This window comes from Stegodyphus dumicola, chromosome 10, assembly GCF_044657685.1.
Source record: "Stegodyphus dumicola isolate Sdum_Otavi_A_Nest chromosome 10, ASM4465768v1".
In the NCBI taxonomy this organism is placed as follows: domain Eukaryota; kingdom Metazoa; phylum Arthropoda; class Arachnida; order Araneae; family Eresidae; genus Stegodyphus; species Stegodyphus dumicola.
Window position 1 is genome coordinate 17,326,730 of NC_140777.1, and position 14,848 is coordinate 17,341,577.

General features: G+C 30.3%; 1 protein-coding gene across 1 annotated transcript in view; it reads left to right on the forward strand.

The window, feature by feature from the left end:
* LOC118191493 (centrosomal protein of 192 kDa-like) overlaps window positions 1-14,848 on the forward strand; it is a 381,533-nt gene that overhangs the window by 338,415 nt on the left and 28,270 nt on the right. The window contains exons 28-31 of the mRNA XM_085824676.1: window positions 2,627-2,801; window positions 7,198-7,620; window positions 7,712-7,777; window positions 9,422-9,524. Coding sequence (XP_085680802.1) covers window positions 2,627-2,801; window positions 7,198-7,620; window positions 7,712-7,777; window positions 9,422-9,524 — 767 coding nt within the window. The remainder of the gene's footprint in view (window positions 1-2,626; window positions 2,802-7,197; window positions 7,621-7,711; window positions 7,778-9,421; window positions 9,525-14,848) is intronic.

Here is a 14,848-nt window from a genome sequence, read left to right on the forward strand (position 1 = left end):
AATTTTGTTTTAGTTTTTCTTGTTTCATCAATAGATGGCACCAGTAGCTCAACTTCTGTCCAACTTTTCTTATCTTATCTCTAATCTTATTTTATCTTTCTTCCTCCTTTATTTGGTTCATTTGCACTTAGCAGCTAAAGAAGGTTAAAAAACTAGAGTTAAAATATACAAAAAAATTTTTTACAAAAGAGGTGCGTTTTTTTTTTTTTTTTCTCAACATAAAATTATTCCACTATAAAAGGAAAATTTTGAAAATTAACATTGGTTAAATTATGACTTATTTTATAAAATACCAGGTAAAACATATATTTCATATATCAATTTTTTCAATCGATCAAAACATATATATCAATTTTGCACCACTGTTGAACATTTTCAATAGAAACTGAATTTTCAGATTCATCACTATCTGCAGAGGAATGGAAAATTGTCATCAGTTTCGCTATAACTATCTTCAATATACTTGAAATCAGAGTCTCAACTACTATCAGTGTCGGAAATACCGTCAGGAATATAGGTTATATCACTCGCTAAGCGATTCCTGCCAGACATCTTTGAGCTCTGAAAAGCACTCACAAAAAGCTACATTACATATTCTTATATATTTGGCAGAAATGTGGACAACTGATGCCATCTGTTAGCCCACATCTAAATATACAATTAAACATCACAGAAAAGCCTAAAGGAAACCTTGAAACGGGGAAAGAGCGGGTTAAACAGATGACAAAAATTCATCCCTGTGGAAATCGCAGGTTGTGCAAATTTTGCTACTGCTACGTTGCCTGTGGAATGTCCAGGATGCGCAGTGAGAGGGTTAATGTTGAACTTTGTTTTTGATTGTTATTCAGCATGATATTTAACCTAGTAATACTTGGTTGGTTTTATTTATTATTGCAGAACAGGCAAAAAGTACAGGGAGTAAAATACTGCTTTAAGTAAAAGAGTTTTCCTGTGAATTGTTCTACAGAAAAATTACACACACACAGAAAAAAAAAAGGAACTACCCATGTTTTGCCATTGTAATCATGCTCATTTACAGTCAATTTTACTACTTTTACAAAATAAGTTTTATATGCTGTTAAATAATTCCAAAATGAATTTGCTTGGAATGTGTTATGCAGAGTCTAATTTAAATTACCTCTTTATTTAAACCAAAATCTTAACTCTGTCATTAATGTTTTCTCATCATAAAAGTATTTTGAAAATTTGAAATGTTGATGAGTCCGGGTGGGTTAACTTCTATCTGAAATTGGAGTATCAGGAAACTACACAGGAGAAGGGTTAAAGTACCCTTTATTAACTGTTTAAAATTTACAATGCGTCAACTCGACGCTAACAAACTTCGCCTCTGCTTGGGCAGTAACTGAAATCATATAATTAAACTAAAATTTGAAGATATTAACAAACGATAGACCTAGACTACAGGGCTCAGGAAGATCTCAGAACTTAAACCTCCTTTTTAAGCTAGTGGCAGCAGATAAATGCAATTAAGCCACTTGAACCAGCAATAAGAAAACGTATCTACAGCAGCTAGAGCCTAACTCTCTCTTTCTCCTACCGAAACTCGGCTTTTAATTATTTCCTTTAAAGTAGAAAATTTGCATTGCATTTCCTTCCACGTGCTACAACATTTAACTATTCTGACACTGACAATTAGGGGAATGAAGGCTTACAGGAAATGTCTAAACTTAAACTTTAAATTGTTAGCTAAAGTAAATATAAATCCCTAAATGTAAAAAGTTTATTTTTTTGTACTTATTTTAAAATTCATAGATAAAATTCTGTATTTGTAATCAAAGCAAAGCATTGGAGATAATCAGGGCTGGCGCCAGACCTTTTTGCTGCCCGGTGCAATCTCCACAACTCCAAAATTCCAAAGCCGAATTCCTTCCCTAATTCCAAAAATTTTGCCACTCCTAGATTCTGCCATGCAGTACTGCTGCACACACTCTAATGCAGGTCTTGGAGATGATTGTTAGAATGATCATTTATCATTATGTTTAGTACAGATTTAAAAGTAATGACATGCCTGCTAATCTTCTGTGGTTGTATATTTTTATTCCATTTTGAAAAGTATGTTCAGTTGGAAAGATCAATCTAATGAAAGTGCAAAAAGCCTTAAATTTTTGGTTCTTCAGCTGGAAATGGGAAATCTTTATCTCATTTCCTTAATTTAATATTGGCACATCGTTATCACAATATCTACATTGTTATCTATCTTCCTGTCTTCATTTTAAGTATTATACTATCATAATATAACTGTAGATGTTACCACAATAAGTTGATATTCAATCATGTATGGGCATGTACACATAATTTTCATTGCAAATCTTGAAGCTGCAAGAAATATTTCAGTGCTGTCTTAGAAATTTTTTTTTTCTTCTCTCATCTCTTGAAATGGTTTATTAAAATTTACAAATACATTTACTGCATTTCTTTTAATGAGCATATTATGGAACAGCTTAAATTTTCTAACTTCCCTATTTAATTCACCCTGGTGAGAGATAGAGTATACTGTAATAGAGGTTAATTTTTGCATTACTTTATTATTTCTCATAATATTTTAGATGAAAATTTTATGAATTGCACAGTATTGGTTGTAAATAAAGTACTTTTCTTTACTCAGATACATCCTATCCTGGGTCGCCGAAGGACGATTCTCTCTTCTACGCCAGTATGAAAAAACTTTTAATCCCATTGCAGATTAGCGAACAAAGTAATGCAAGCCAGTTGCATTTTGATGCATTGTCTGTAGTAGAAGATATCTCTAACTTGTCATTTAACTCAAATACATCTTCAAGGTAATTAATTTAAAGAAAATTTTCTATTGCATTGCTTCATTTATCCTTTTATTTTGGTGAATTCCTAAATTTTAAAAGCATTTTCTGTTTTGAGATTCCAACTTCGTATTTGCACTGAATATGTGCATCATCAATTACATGATCAAAATTGTGTAACAAATGTATATTTCTTTATTACTGTTGTTATTAGTTTGCAATTTATATAAACATGATTGCATCCTAAAGCTGCTATAAATATTATTGCAAGATAAGAGTTCGAAGAGGTTTCTTCAATAACATTGCTCATACAGCTGCTCAGATAAGCAGGAGGAAAGTGACAATTTATAGCAGTTTATTACAGTGCACAGCAAAATCAACAGCCAGTACAGTTACCAGCTGTGTTGATGTACTGCCGTTGATCAGCTCATGACTTTGAAACTTTCACAAAATTACAGTGCCTCACATTTCTTTTCAGACACTTGTATTTTACTGCTTTATTTGCATAGATCTCGTACATTGGAATGTAGACTTGAATTTTTTTTTTTTTTATAATATATTATTTTCTCTCTGTTTTAAGCCTTGATTGTTCTAAAATAAATATTAAAACCATCCTTGCAATAAAATAATGTGTTCAAAACAACATGTTAATCAGTAACTCACATAATAGTTTGGACACTCCAAATTTTCATTGAAATGTTTTGGTAAGCAATGTGTCTTGTTATGATTTTTTGTTTAAAATTAAAATGTGTGAAAGGGATTATTGTCTGCATTTAGAATTTATTACTTACCAAGCAAGATATATTTACATTTCCATAGCTGAAGTGAACGTGGCAGGTGCAAAAAATTAATCAAAAATTCTGTTAGAAATTTAGCAATTCATCTCTTTTAAAGATTATGAAGGTATTCCAGATATCAAAAAAAAAAAAAAAAAAAAAAAAAGCATTGATATAATAAAACGATCAAAAATTGCTTGAAGCTGTTAAAAATGCGCAGGAGTCTCAAATACATTCCAAGCTAACACCAAGGAATTGCAGATTTATTCTATGAAAAATTGAACAACAGCCAAAATTAGTACTATGAAATGTTCAGCAGATTTAGTACAGGGTTACTGTGTTGCCTGGAATTCCTGAAGAACTGGAAGAAGTCAGTGAATTTGAAAAGTGACCTTAAAGAGTCGGGGAAATTTAAATATTTTAGTCGAAATCTAGAAAAGTCTGGGAATTTAACACGGTGATCCCCCAAAAGACGATTTTCCCACCAGTGTTGGAAGTGATCACTTTCTTGGCAAATCATGTATCGTTTCGGTGGCATTCTGACAGCTGGTGTAGAGTAGCAATTTTCGCAGCGCCAATCAGATTGTCTTTTAGAAAGGCAAAGCAAGTTTCCAGCAGCTTAGTTTCCATCAGCCTCGAGAATCCATAGATGCGCATGTGCAGTGCATGTGGAATGAAAGTAAATTCCCCCCATTCTTGTGTAAAACAAAATCCTTTAAACTTTTTTTTTTCTTTCTTAAATGCCTTATTTGTCATTTTGCAGTAAAATAATAATAATAATCAGTCATCTAGGCCAGCAGTTCTCAACTTTTTGACTAATGCATACCATCTAAATAAAAATTGAAAACTTTAGTACCACCAGTACAACGTACTACCACCACCACCACTCTTAAACAAAGCTCAGATCGCATAAATTTACAAGTGTTAGAGAAAAAACGTAATTACTATGATGGGGTTTTAATTTTTGAATTTAACAGTTAAAGATACTTTGATTCTTCGTATTCACCTATTTTTTCCTTGGGGACCACTAGTTGAGAAACCCCTGATCTGGGCTAACCATTTAATACATCTATATTCGCCAAAATGCCGCCAATTTTTGCAATTCAGTTTTTAATCCTTAAATAATTTATTTTAATGTTATTCGTATCATATAATGTGTCTTCTTCTGTCTGAATTTATTTATTATTAGTTAATAATACATCAAATTTCGAGCACTTTTCTCTGGCATACTTGTGAAACTAATTCTAGCAGTATACCATCATGAAATTTAGTGCACATATTTTTTACTTTATGTGTAACTTAATAAATTTAAAATACTTGAATTTATTTTAAAATATCATTAAATAGATTTCTTTCTTTAGCTGCAAGATGTCTGCAAAAATGGCATTTTTTAATCCCGATTTCACAGATTCTAATCTCAATCCTCAGTGGAGAATTAACTCTATAACTCTCTCCTATTATAGTTATAAAAGTAATGCTTTGGGGATTATATATATGCATAAATGTGTGTGTGTCATATGTAGTTGCCAAATTTTTGTGTTTTCAAATGGTACCATAATTAATTTACCCTCAGGACAGCCCAAGCAGATAGCCTGGAATTTTCTTGAAACACACCTGAAAAACATGCAAAAGTCACAGAATTTCATTCTTGTATTTGAGTGACTACCCTGTTAGCAGAACGATTTGCTATGAAAATTCATCCTGAACTTTTAGAGAAATCACTGAGGTTAGATGCATAAAATGGCGATCAGCAAGAAGGAAATTCTTACTTAACAAGAGAAATATGCTTGATGTTTGTAAAATCTATAATAAGCAAAGTTATATCATATTGAGACAAGGTTATATTTGCAGAAAAATCAATACAGTCAAATACCAAAAATCTGCCGACCTGAAAACCGCGTTGCCTCTCAGAATATAAACATTCAATTTATAGGTTCTGGAAACCACAATATTGAGTACGAAATATCGAAGAAAAAAATACTTACCGAATAATAATGAGTCAAAACGGAAGTACCAAATTATTGATATAAAAAAGTTTAAAAATAAGATAAATAAGTTTTTTTCCCTCTAATCTGCATCGAGGTAAAAAAGCAGACGATTCACTCAACACTTTGTTCAAGTTCACGCTTCATGTTGTTGTATTTTCTGAGCTTTGTTATTTCATTTCACGAAATTGTTTAAAGCTGCCTTTTTTTCATTCGGATATTTTGTGGATAAGTTAATATTTTAAATTTCGGCCCTTTTTAATACAATGACAGATAAGAAACGCATTCGTGATTTTACTGCTTGCAATGTTGAAAAATGTAAACACGTTGCATTGACGGTAACACAAAAAGTGCAAATTCTGCAAAAGATGTAAGCAGGTGCTACTCCTCGATTTATAGCAGAATGGTATGGAATTGCGACACGATTGTGTATGATATACGGAAAAATAAAGAAAAGCTGTTGAAATGTTACAGCAACAGTGATTCTAACACGGAAATCTTTGCATCAGGCGAAATCGGCAAACCTCGATGCTGAGTTACTATAAATAATATAATCAATTTATATATGTAATAATAATTTAATGCATATAATAAATTATTGCAGTAATGTATATAATAATTTAATTAAATGTATCTAATACGCCTTATTCATTTTGCACTTTTAGTCCGAATATTATGATTTATCTTTTCTGTCCTGAAATCTGCACAACCTCTGGTCTTTGCAAGCTTTGCGGATTTCTGGAATTCCACTGTATTTCAATTCTATATACGAATTAATATATGGCAAAACTGAAATTCGAAAAATGTATTGCCTAATGTTATCCATTGGTGTACAGACATATAATAATTTCGGATGTTTAGCTGCCTTTATAATTAGAAACTTAGTTTTTGTCAAAAATAATATGGATTAGTATAAATATATAAGTATTTAATGAAAACCTGAAAGCATCTGCAAGGAAACTAGGAAACTTCTGCAAGAACAAAATACATTCAAGTTCTGTCATAACAACCGTTTTAAATCTACAGCTCTAAATGTTTGCTTGTGCTTATAATATGACTGTCTTGAAGTTGTCAAAACTTCTCCATATTCAGATGTGATATCCTGAGGAACACGTATGGAGGGAGTTGGAGAAAAGACTAAAGAAACGATACTTCTTTGAAAGCTCTACTAAAATCAGTTCTCTCTTAGGAATTCTTGCTCAAATTTGAATCAATACTAAATGACATTTGAATCAACACTAAATGCATGAAAAGTATAATCTTGGCATACGGATATCCAAGGAAATACTGATTGTTGGTTGATGTGTTTATTAAATATAAGCTATTTGTTCAAAATGTCTGAACACTTATGCAGGTTCATTTTCAAATCATTTTGGATAAGTTATTTTTTAAGCAAAACATCCAGGCAACTCTTTTTGAAAATAAGCAGGTTTTCAAATAGATAATATGTAGTAGATGTGAAAAAAAAATAGTCATTTTGCTGATATTTAATAACTGATACTGGTAAATAAAACCGCAAAACACAAGTGTCTGAAAGCAAATGTGAGCCAATGTGCCTGTTTATTGAATTTGCGAAACTTTAAAGAAAATAATACCTTTTGTCAATTTCACTTATATCCCTATGATCTGTTTTGCATGATATAAATAATATATTTGCAGATATTTGAATTCAGCTACTCTCGCTCATTCTCCACCTGTCAAGGAATCTGCTAGAGAGATTGTCAGAAGGATACCCGAAGAAAATGCTTGTGCTAATTCCCCAGAACTGTCACCTGTGGTGTCTGATCATGAATCTGCTAGAGGAACAAACAGAAAAATATCCAATGAAAATTACATAACTATTCCCCAGGAACTCTCATCTGCAAGATCTGTCAGAGAATCTGCTGGAGGAGCCATCAGAAAAATACCTAAACAAAATCATTTGAATTCTCAAGAGCTGTCTTCTGTGGTGTCTGTTCCAAACATTATGAAAGAAGGCATTGTGAATGACTTTTGGACTGTGAAACCTGAGGAAATAGTTGTAGAGACAATAAACAAAGATAACAGAATTTTGCTTATCAGTCACTCAAGTAATGACTTACGGTAAAGTGTTTATTTCTTTAAACATCTTTACTTACTTTAAGTCCGTTTTTGCCCCACTTTTATTTAAAATTATTTTTATTTTTATTTTTAGGTTCAAAGTTCAGTGGAACGTTGATGTAATTAGTGTTTCGCCTGTTAGTGGAGTTCTTTCAGCTTAGTAAGAATATCAAAACTTTTTAACTTTATATTGGATAGTTTAACAGAATTTGAATCATAATCAAATTGTGCTATAATGTTTTTCAAGGGATAGAAAATTCGGTTCACTGTATCAGATCCCATCAGAAAACTACTAAAAAAAGTTGTAAAAACTGACTTTGGAATCTCAAAAGCCTTTATTAGCAGTATCACATCTGCCAAAAGAAATGCATAATAAGTCTAGTTTTTTAGAAAGATGATTTCAAGGATTTACCATATTTCCTCATATAGTTTTCTTCTTATTTTTGCTAATTTTATTATCTGAAAATCGAGAAGGGAAAATTATGCGTATTTTTTAACTTCTGGAGGATGCTGTTGCAGTAAAAGCATAATAAATGAAAAGTAGTCATGAATAAACTGTCATAATATTATTTCTTTAAACAAAACCTACATTACCATGTAAGATTATCTTCATTTCTACGGCCATTCTTGCTGTTGTCTCTGCTACTCATTAGGCTTCAGATCATCCATAAATAATTAAAGAAAATAATTGGGCAATCAACTGGGTAAAATCATAGTTAGAATTCGAGCTTATTTCCACTTGATGGGTCAGTTCTCATATTAGGCTCGTGTGATGTTCAACAATTAGAAGGGAAAGGTTTGATATGACTTTCACAGGTAGTTTGCCAGACTCTGTCTTTGCTAGTAAGATGAAAACAAATCATTACAGAGACAAATCCATTTTAAAATTTAAGGGAGCTCGTTTTTTGAAGGTATTTAGGCAGGGGGGGAGTTAGGCAAATATTTTTTTTAAATTTCCTAACCTGCGCTAGAAAGAATTAAAATGAAAAATACAGTAATTGTAATTAAGTGCTATTAATAAAAAAAATTTCACTATATGGAAATAAGTTTACATCATAAATTACTTATCTTTACTCCTTCTAAAACACACATAATTATAATTAATCATTTCCATTGTTCAAATTTCTTGTTTTTATATATATATATAACAAGTATAAAACTTTCTTAAATATAAGTATAGGAACCGGAAGGCCACGTTAAATGTTATCGCTATTTGTCAGAAATAAATTTTTTAATTTGACATAGTTAAAATGGGAATATTTTCATTATTTAAAACCCTTCTGTAATTGAAAGCATATACCTACGATCAACGATTGCCAAACTAAAGGCTGGGTAAAGGTGTGTGTGTGTGTTTGTATATATATATATATATATACATATATATATATACTTTTGGTACTGCTTGCTGGTTGCTATGAGAAAAGGAAGGTGCATTACTAGATGTTATATCAGCCCCATATATTAAATTTCAACATTCTATTGCTAATCACTTTTGAGTTATGCAAAATATGTACACATGTAGAGATGTCATGAAAAAATCTATTTTCAAATGAAAAGTCTTTTAATTGGTCTGTACATACAGATGTCATGTAAAAAAAAAAGTCAAAATGGGTATTTCCATAGAAATCGGGTAACAAAAATTTTTAACAGCAACAATACTTCTCTACTTGGAAGTAAAAAGTGCTAGATATTGTTTCTTGATTGTTTTTTTTTTAATTCATTTTGTTCATTTAATTTTATAATTTTATTTAAAATCATGTAATAATTTTTCTAATTATTATTATTTTTTTTTTTATATTTTAAGTGGACAGTTAGGTTTGCGTATAAGTATAATATCCCATTCTCTGACAAAACTTAGCAAAGATTATGAAGGCCATATCAAGATCTTTTGTGGGAGCTGTGAAAAGGTATGTCAGAACCTCATTAAAAATTTTAAAAAGTTTAAGAATTTAAAAACTTTATTTATAAGCTTTCGGAGATTTAGTTGGTATGGAAATGATGAGAAATTATTTATTATTTATTGGCATCTAATTTTATTTTGATTACTTTTTTTATTTTACAAATAACTAACTACTTTTGAAATTTTGCTGCATAAATATTATTTATTTGCTTTTAAGAATGCAATTATATTCCTTATCTGTATTACCTGTAGTAATTTGTATTGGTAATATGGCTTTATTGATGTTTTTTAAATGGGGAAAACATATTAATAACTATGTGACTGAGGAGACATACAGTAAAATCTTTTATCTTTCCCATATTCGCAGATAGTCATTAGTTTATGCTACTAAATTAAATACGTTTCATCTTTTAAAGTATTTTGTATTTTTCCACTTTTTAAACTAATTTTATTGTTTGAAAATCAAAAGGGAAAAATTTTGGGCTTTATCAAATTTACAATGAGAACATAACAAATGAAAAGTAGTCATAAGTCAACTACTGGTAATTGTCACAGTATTTATTTATTTAAAAGAAACCTGCAATCTCATAAGAATAAATATTAATATCACAATATTTGAGCTGATATCGATGGTAATTGAGATTTCTTATTTACACTGTAAAGCTCCATGGGCACCTCACTTGAAGGAGTTCTCAAAATTCCTGAGAGGAACAAAGGAGAAGAGGGGAACAAAAGATTTTTAGAGCTATGATTCTAGAAGATTCCAGAAAAATGTAAAATGAAAAATGTCTTCCTGGAACTAGGATGTAATGGATGTATTGTATGAGAAATTTGTGATGAATTTCTTACTTTTGGAAGCATTTTTGGAAGAAAATGAAAACATTTGAATATTTGAACTTCTGATCCTAGAAGCCGTTTTCTTAATGTTTTTCTTCCCTTTATTTTATCTTCTTTTCACTTGACACAAGCATGGAAATTATCAAAAATGCTTCTAATCTTATCACATTGACAGGCATCTATAAAAAGGAATTTTTCTGTTGAAAGAAATTGAAAACTGACAATTTAAAAAATTCATCTTGTATGTCTCGATGCTGTGGATCCTGAATTCTGCTGCCTGGTGCCTCCCTAAATTCTTCTCCCAGTGCCTGTCCTGAATTCTAAATGTTTTGCCATTTCTAGATTTTGTTACTTGGTGTGTCACTCAAACCTGAAAATTCTGTCTCAGCAGCTCTGTAACCGGCCCTGACCGTTCATATTTATTCTCAACATTCATATTACTAACAAAATAAACATGTGCATTCTAAATACATGTAATTTTTTCGAATAACAAAAATCATTAATGAAATCCAAAAATTGTAAAGTGGAGAGGAATTTTGTTGAGGAAAGAAACTGAATGCATAAAGAGAGGGGAAATTATTCTTTAACATATGTACAATTATTATTATGTAAATTAACTAATTATTTATTCATGTACAATTATGGGAATTAACCAATTGTTTATAATTACAGACTTTACAATAACTTTTCCTTTCTTTTTCTCACTAAAATGCAAATATTTAAGATAGTATTTAAGGTAAGGTTTTTGGCTTGTTCAAAGCATGTTTCTCGCCTCTGCTTGCATGCTAAATTAGTTCCTGCCATCCCTGGTAAATTTGTAACTATTCGGCTTTATGTCTGACATTTGAATTTGATATGATGATAGAGTTACTGAGCTAGTTTTAGATCAAATTAAATTGTCTAGTATTTGACTAATAGTCTACATTTTTAATTTGAATTTGACTGTTCCTGTTTAGTTACATCACCTCGAGCTATAGTTGATTTTGTTAGCATAAGAACATTCATTTATGTTCTAACTTCTGTTCAAATCTTTATCTGGTTTTGTAGTTAACTTTCAGACATGGAGGAAATTTGCTTCACATCTGTTAAGAGTTTCGGACTGTTTAACTTTTACCAGATCAAGTAAAACCCCATAGCTATATTGTCGAGACATTGAGAAGATATGAGATGAAACAAAACAGTGGTTTGCATTTTTCAGCAAATTTATTATTGTTAGAAAAGATGCTTAAAGAAAAGAAAATTGATATAAATTAGTCAAATTATCTGGAAAATTTTCAAATTTAAAAAAAAAAAATTAATATTTTGTTGTTATTGCTACAAAACATAAATGTTTTGTAACTTTTAATGTGTAATTATCCTAATATCGTTTAAAAATGAATGTCATAAATTGCATGTATTTTAAACTGTGAAGTGTTATTAGGTTGTGATTTTAATAGTACTTTTTTAACAAATATTTTTAAAAAATAAATAAAATATAATAGTGGCCATGTAAATCTGTAATGACTAAGGATATCTAACTACTTAATTTAATTATTTGTAACTAATTGTTCACTCTTAAAAGTTAATTCTGCATCTTAAAGTGGATTATTGCCTTTCATTAATCCTTACAATGGTGTTAAGATACAACTCAAAAATATAAAAATTAATGTAAACCTTATTCCTTACAATTAATAAGACTTAAAATAATACAAAGCAACTTATCACCTCTGGTGCTGTACTGGCTTATTGGAACCTTAAAGTATATTAACTGGATTACACGTCCAGGAATTGTACATGAAGCTACGACAACTGCATCAGACAGACAGAGCACAACTTTCAAAACTTGCCGACATCAGGCTTTCGAGTCTGTTCTGATCGGCAGGTCTCTCTCTAGGCCAGCAGCTGCAGTTTCAACAGCCAATCTCTGTTATAGATCACGCTGATTATGATTTCATTTTAACCTATGCTGTTTGATGTAAAATCTGCTTCTTATTTACTAAACTTCTAGCCTGAACATATGTGACAAAACGAGACATAAAAGAAAAAATCAATATGAAGGTAACTGTTGTTAAAAAGTAAATTAAACGTCACTGATCCTCTTTAAAATATGTCAAGTGCAAAATATTTAATACTACTTGATAAATTTTACAAAGCTGACTTTATTCTCAAATTTGTTTTATAATTATGTTTATTAAATTATATTTAATAATAATGTATCCTACTTACTGATCTGTTTTATTTTTAGCATTGTATTGCAAAAGTGAAGTTCAGGCATAGATAATATCTTTGAATTTTTCAGTTTACATTTGCTAGAAGGTCATTAACTTTTTTCATTAATAGTCATTAAAAGTACTTGATTTCCATGCACGGAAATGTGTATGCACCCTCTAAAAACTATGCATAATATCAGAAGGGGAAAATGATGCACATATCTTTAAAATTTTCAGAACTAAAAGCCTTGGAGGGAGGAATATGCTAGGAAATGTGGTAACTTAATATTTGAATAAATAAGAGGTATTTAACTGAAACAACTAGAATTTTAATTTGTGCTTATGCAATGGCAATTAATATCTTTAATTCAGTGAAGCCAAATAGGAACAAAAGCATTTCTGTTTTTGACAAAGGAGTAGGCAGCATGATAGAAAGTTTGTTTATAAAATGAAACAATTGTTGAAATGGCAAACAGTATTTAAGAAAAAAGTTTATATTTTAAAAAGGAGGAACTTTTAAGTTTTCCATCTATCTTCTCTTTATCGTAAATAAAGTGGTGTATATGATTATGCATATTCATGTCTTTGAACTGATCTGGAATATTTAAAATTATGAGTAAGCCTTACCGAATTTACGAAATCATTTTGATGTAGAGAACTGCAGTTCTCCAGATCGCTTTTTCTTCATTCTAGCCAAGTGAAATTGAATTTAATTACATGTTTTTATTTTTTCATTATGTAATAGAGTTTGAAAGATTATATCGATCGTATTTAAGAATCTTCATTACTTTGGGTATGCAAAAATTATCCAAAAAACTTCCTTCGTTGTTTCTTGATGCTTTTCACATTCAGAAAGATTTATCTTGTTTAGTTAATGACTTTAATTCCAATTCACACATTCCTAATTCTTTTAAAATTCTGTTAGCTTAGTTTTCCAGTTTTCGTAACTATTTTTGCTGACAGATGGCACTACCTTCCTGTCCACTTCACTTTTTTTAGGTATATATACAACTGTGGCTTTCCCTTCATTCCAGATTTCTTTACTCTTGATGAAGAAGAACCTTGATTAAAGTATATGCCAAACACAAGATTGTTCCTTTGCTAATTTTCTACTTTACTTTTGCATATTTGTCTTCTGTCTTAGCAACTGTCTTAGATCAATGTCTTATCCTCATTCCCTGCTTTGCTTTGTTATTGCTTTTATTAACTTCAACTGCTTTAAGATTAATTCTGAAGAGAATATTTCATGGCGTCTGTACGAACGTATGTACGTACGTATCTCGCATAGCTCAAAAACGAGTAGCCTCAGAACATTGAAATTTTGTATATAGGACTACTATAACATGTAGATGTGCACCTCGTATTTTGGTTGTAATCGGCCGCACCAAACGTATATAAATATATTTATATATATATCCACTCTGTTACCCGGCTCAGTGATTGATCTCAGTTTCTTTACTCTTATATGTTTGTAAATTGTACATTTTTTGTTTTAAAAATGATTGTATCATGTTGTTTTTAATCTTCCAGTTAAGGTTTTTATGCCTTTAGTAAATCTGTATGCAATATTTTTAGAATTATCAACAATTTTAAAGTTGTCTAAGTGCCTCTAAGCCTTTTTTTTTTTTTTTTTTTAATGGTGGCCATTGATGTTTACATTTGAAACAGGAGACTAAAGGATTTGTTGCCAATCTAGAGAAACTTAGCTTCGGAACAACAAAGCATTCATTTATTATTGCCAATTAAATCATACTTAATTCTTTCTGGAATTTTTTTCGAGGAAAAAAGTGTTTAAGATTTACTTCGTAATTTTTAATATAGATATTTTGAGTTTTTATGTATGTTTGCCTCCTCGCGAAGTGAGAACTGAATGAATTAAATGAGAAATACTCAATCGTCTGTGAAAAACTGTTTCTTTTTTGTTTTGTTTGCTTAATTTCTTTTATACATCATTCTAGCTTTATTATAGTATTTGAACAAAACATGTGGCAACGATTAGATAATTCTATTCTTTAAATGATATAAATTTTGTGCATTTTGAGTTATAATATGAATGAAATATATAAGTTAACTGTTATATAATTATTGGATTATATAACAGTTAACTTGGTTTCTGTTAGATAATTATTATATGAGTTAACTGTTATATAGTTATTAATAATGTTAAGTGAATCTAGCGCCAGAGTATTGCTATGGTAAACAAATACTAGAGTGAAATTTAAAGAATGCATTTATTCTATTGTGGTTTATGCGCTGTCGGCGAAGTAGATTTAATTCAATCCAATAAGTTTAAATGAAATGCAAG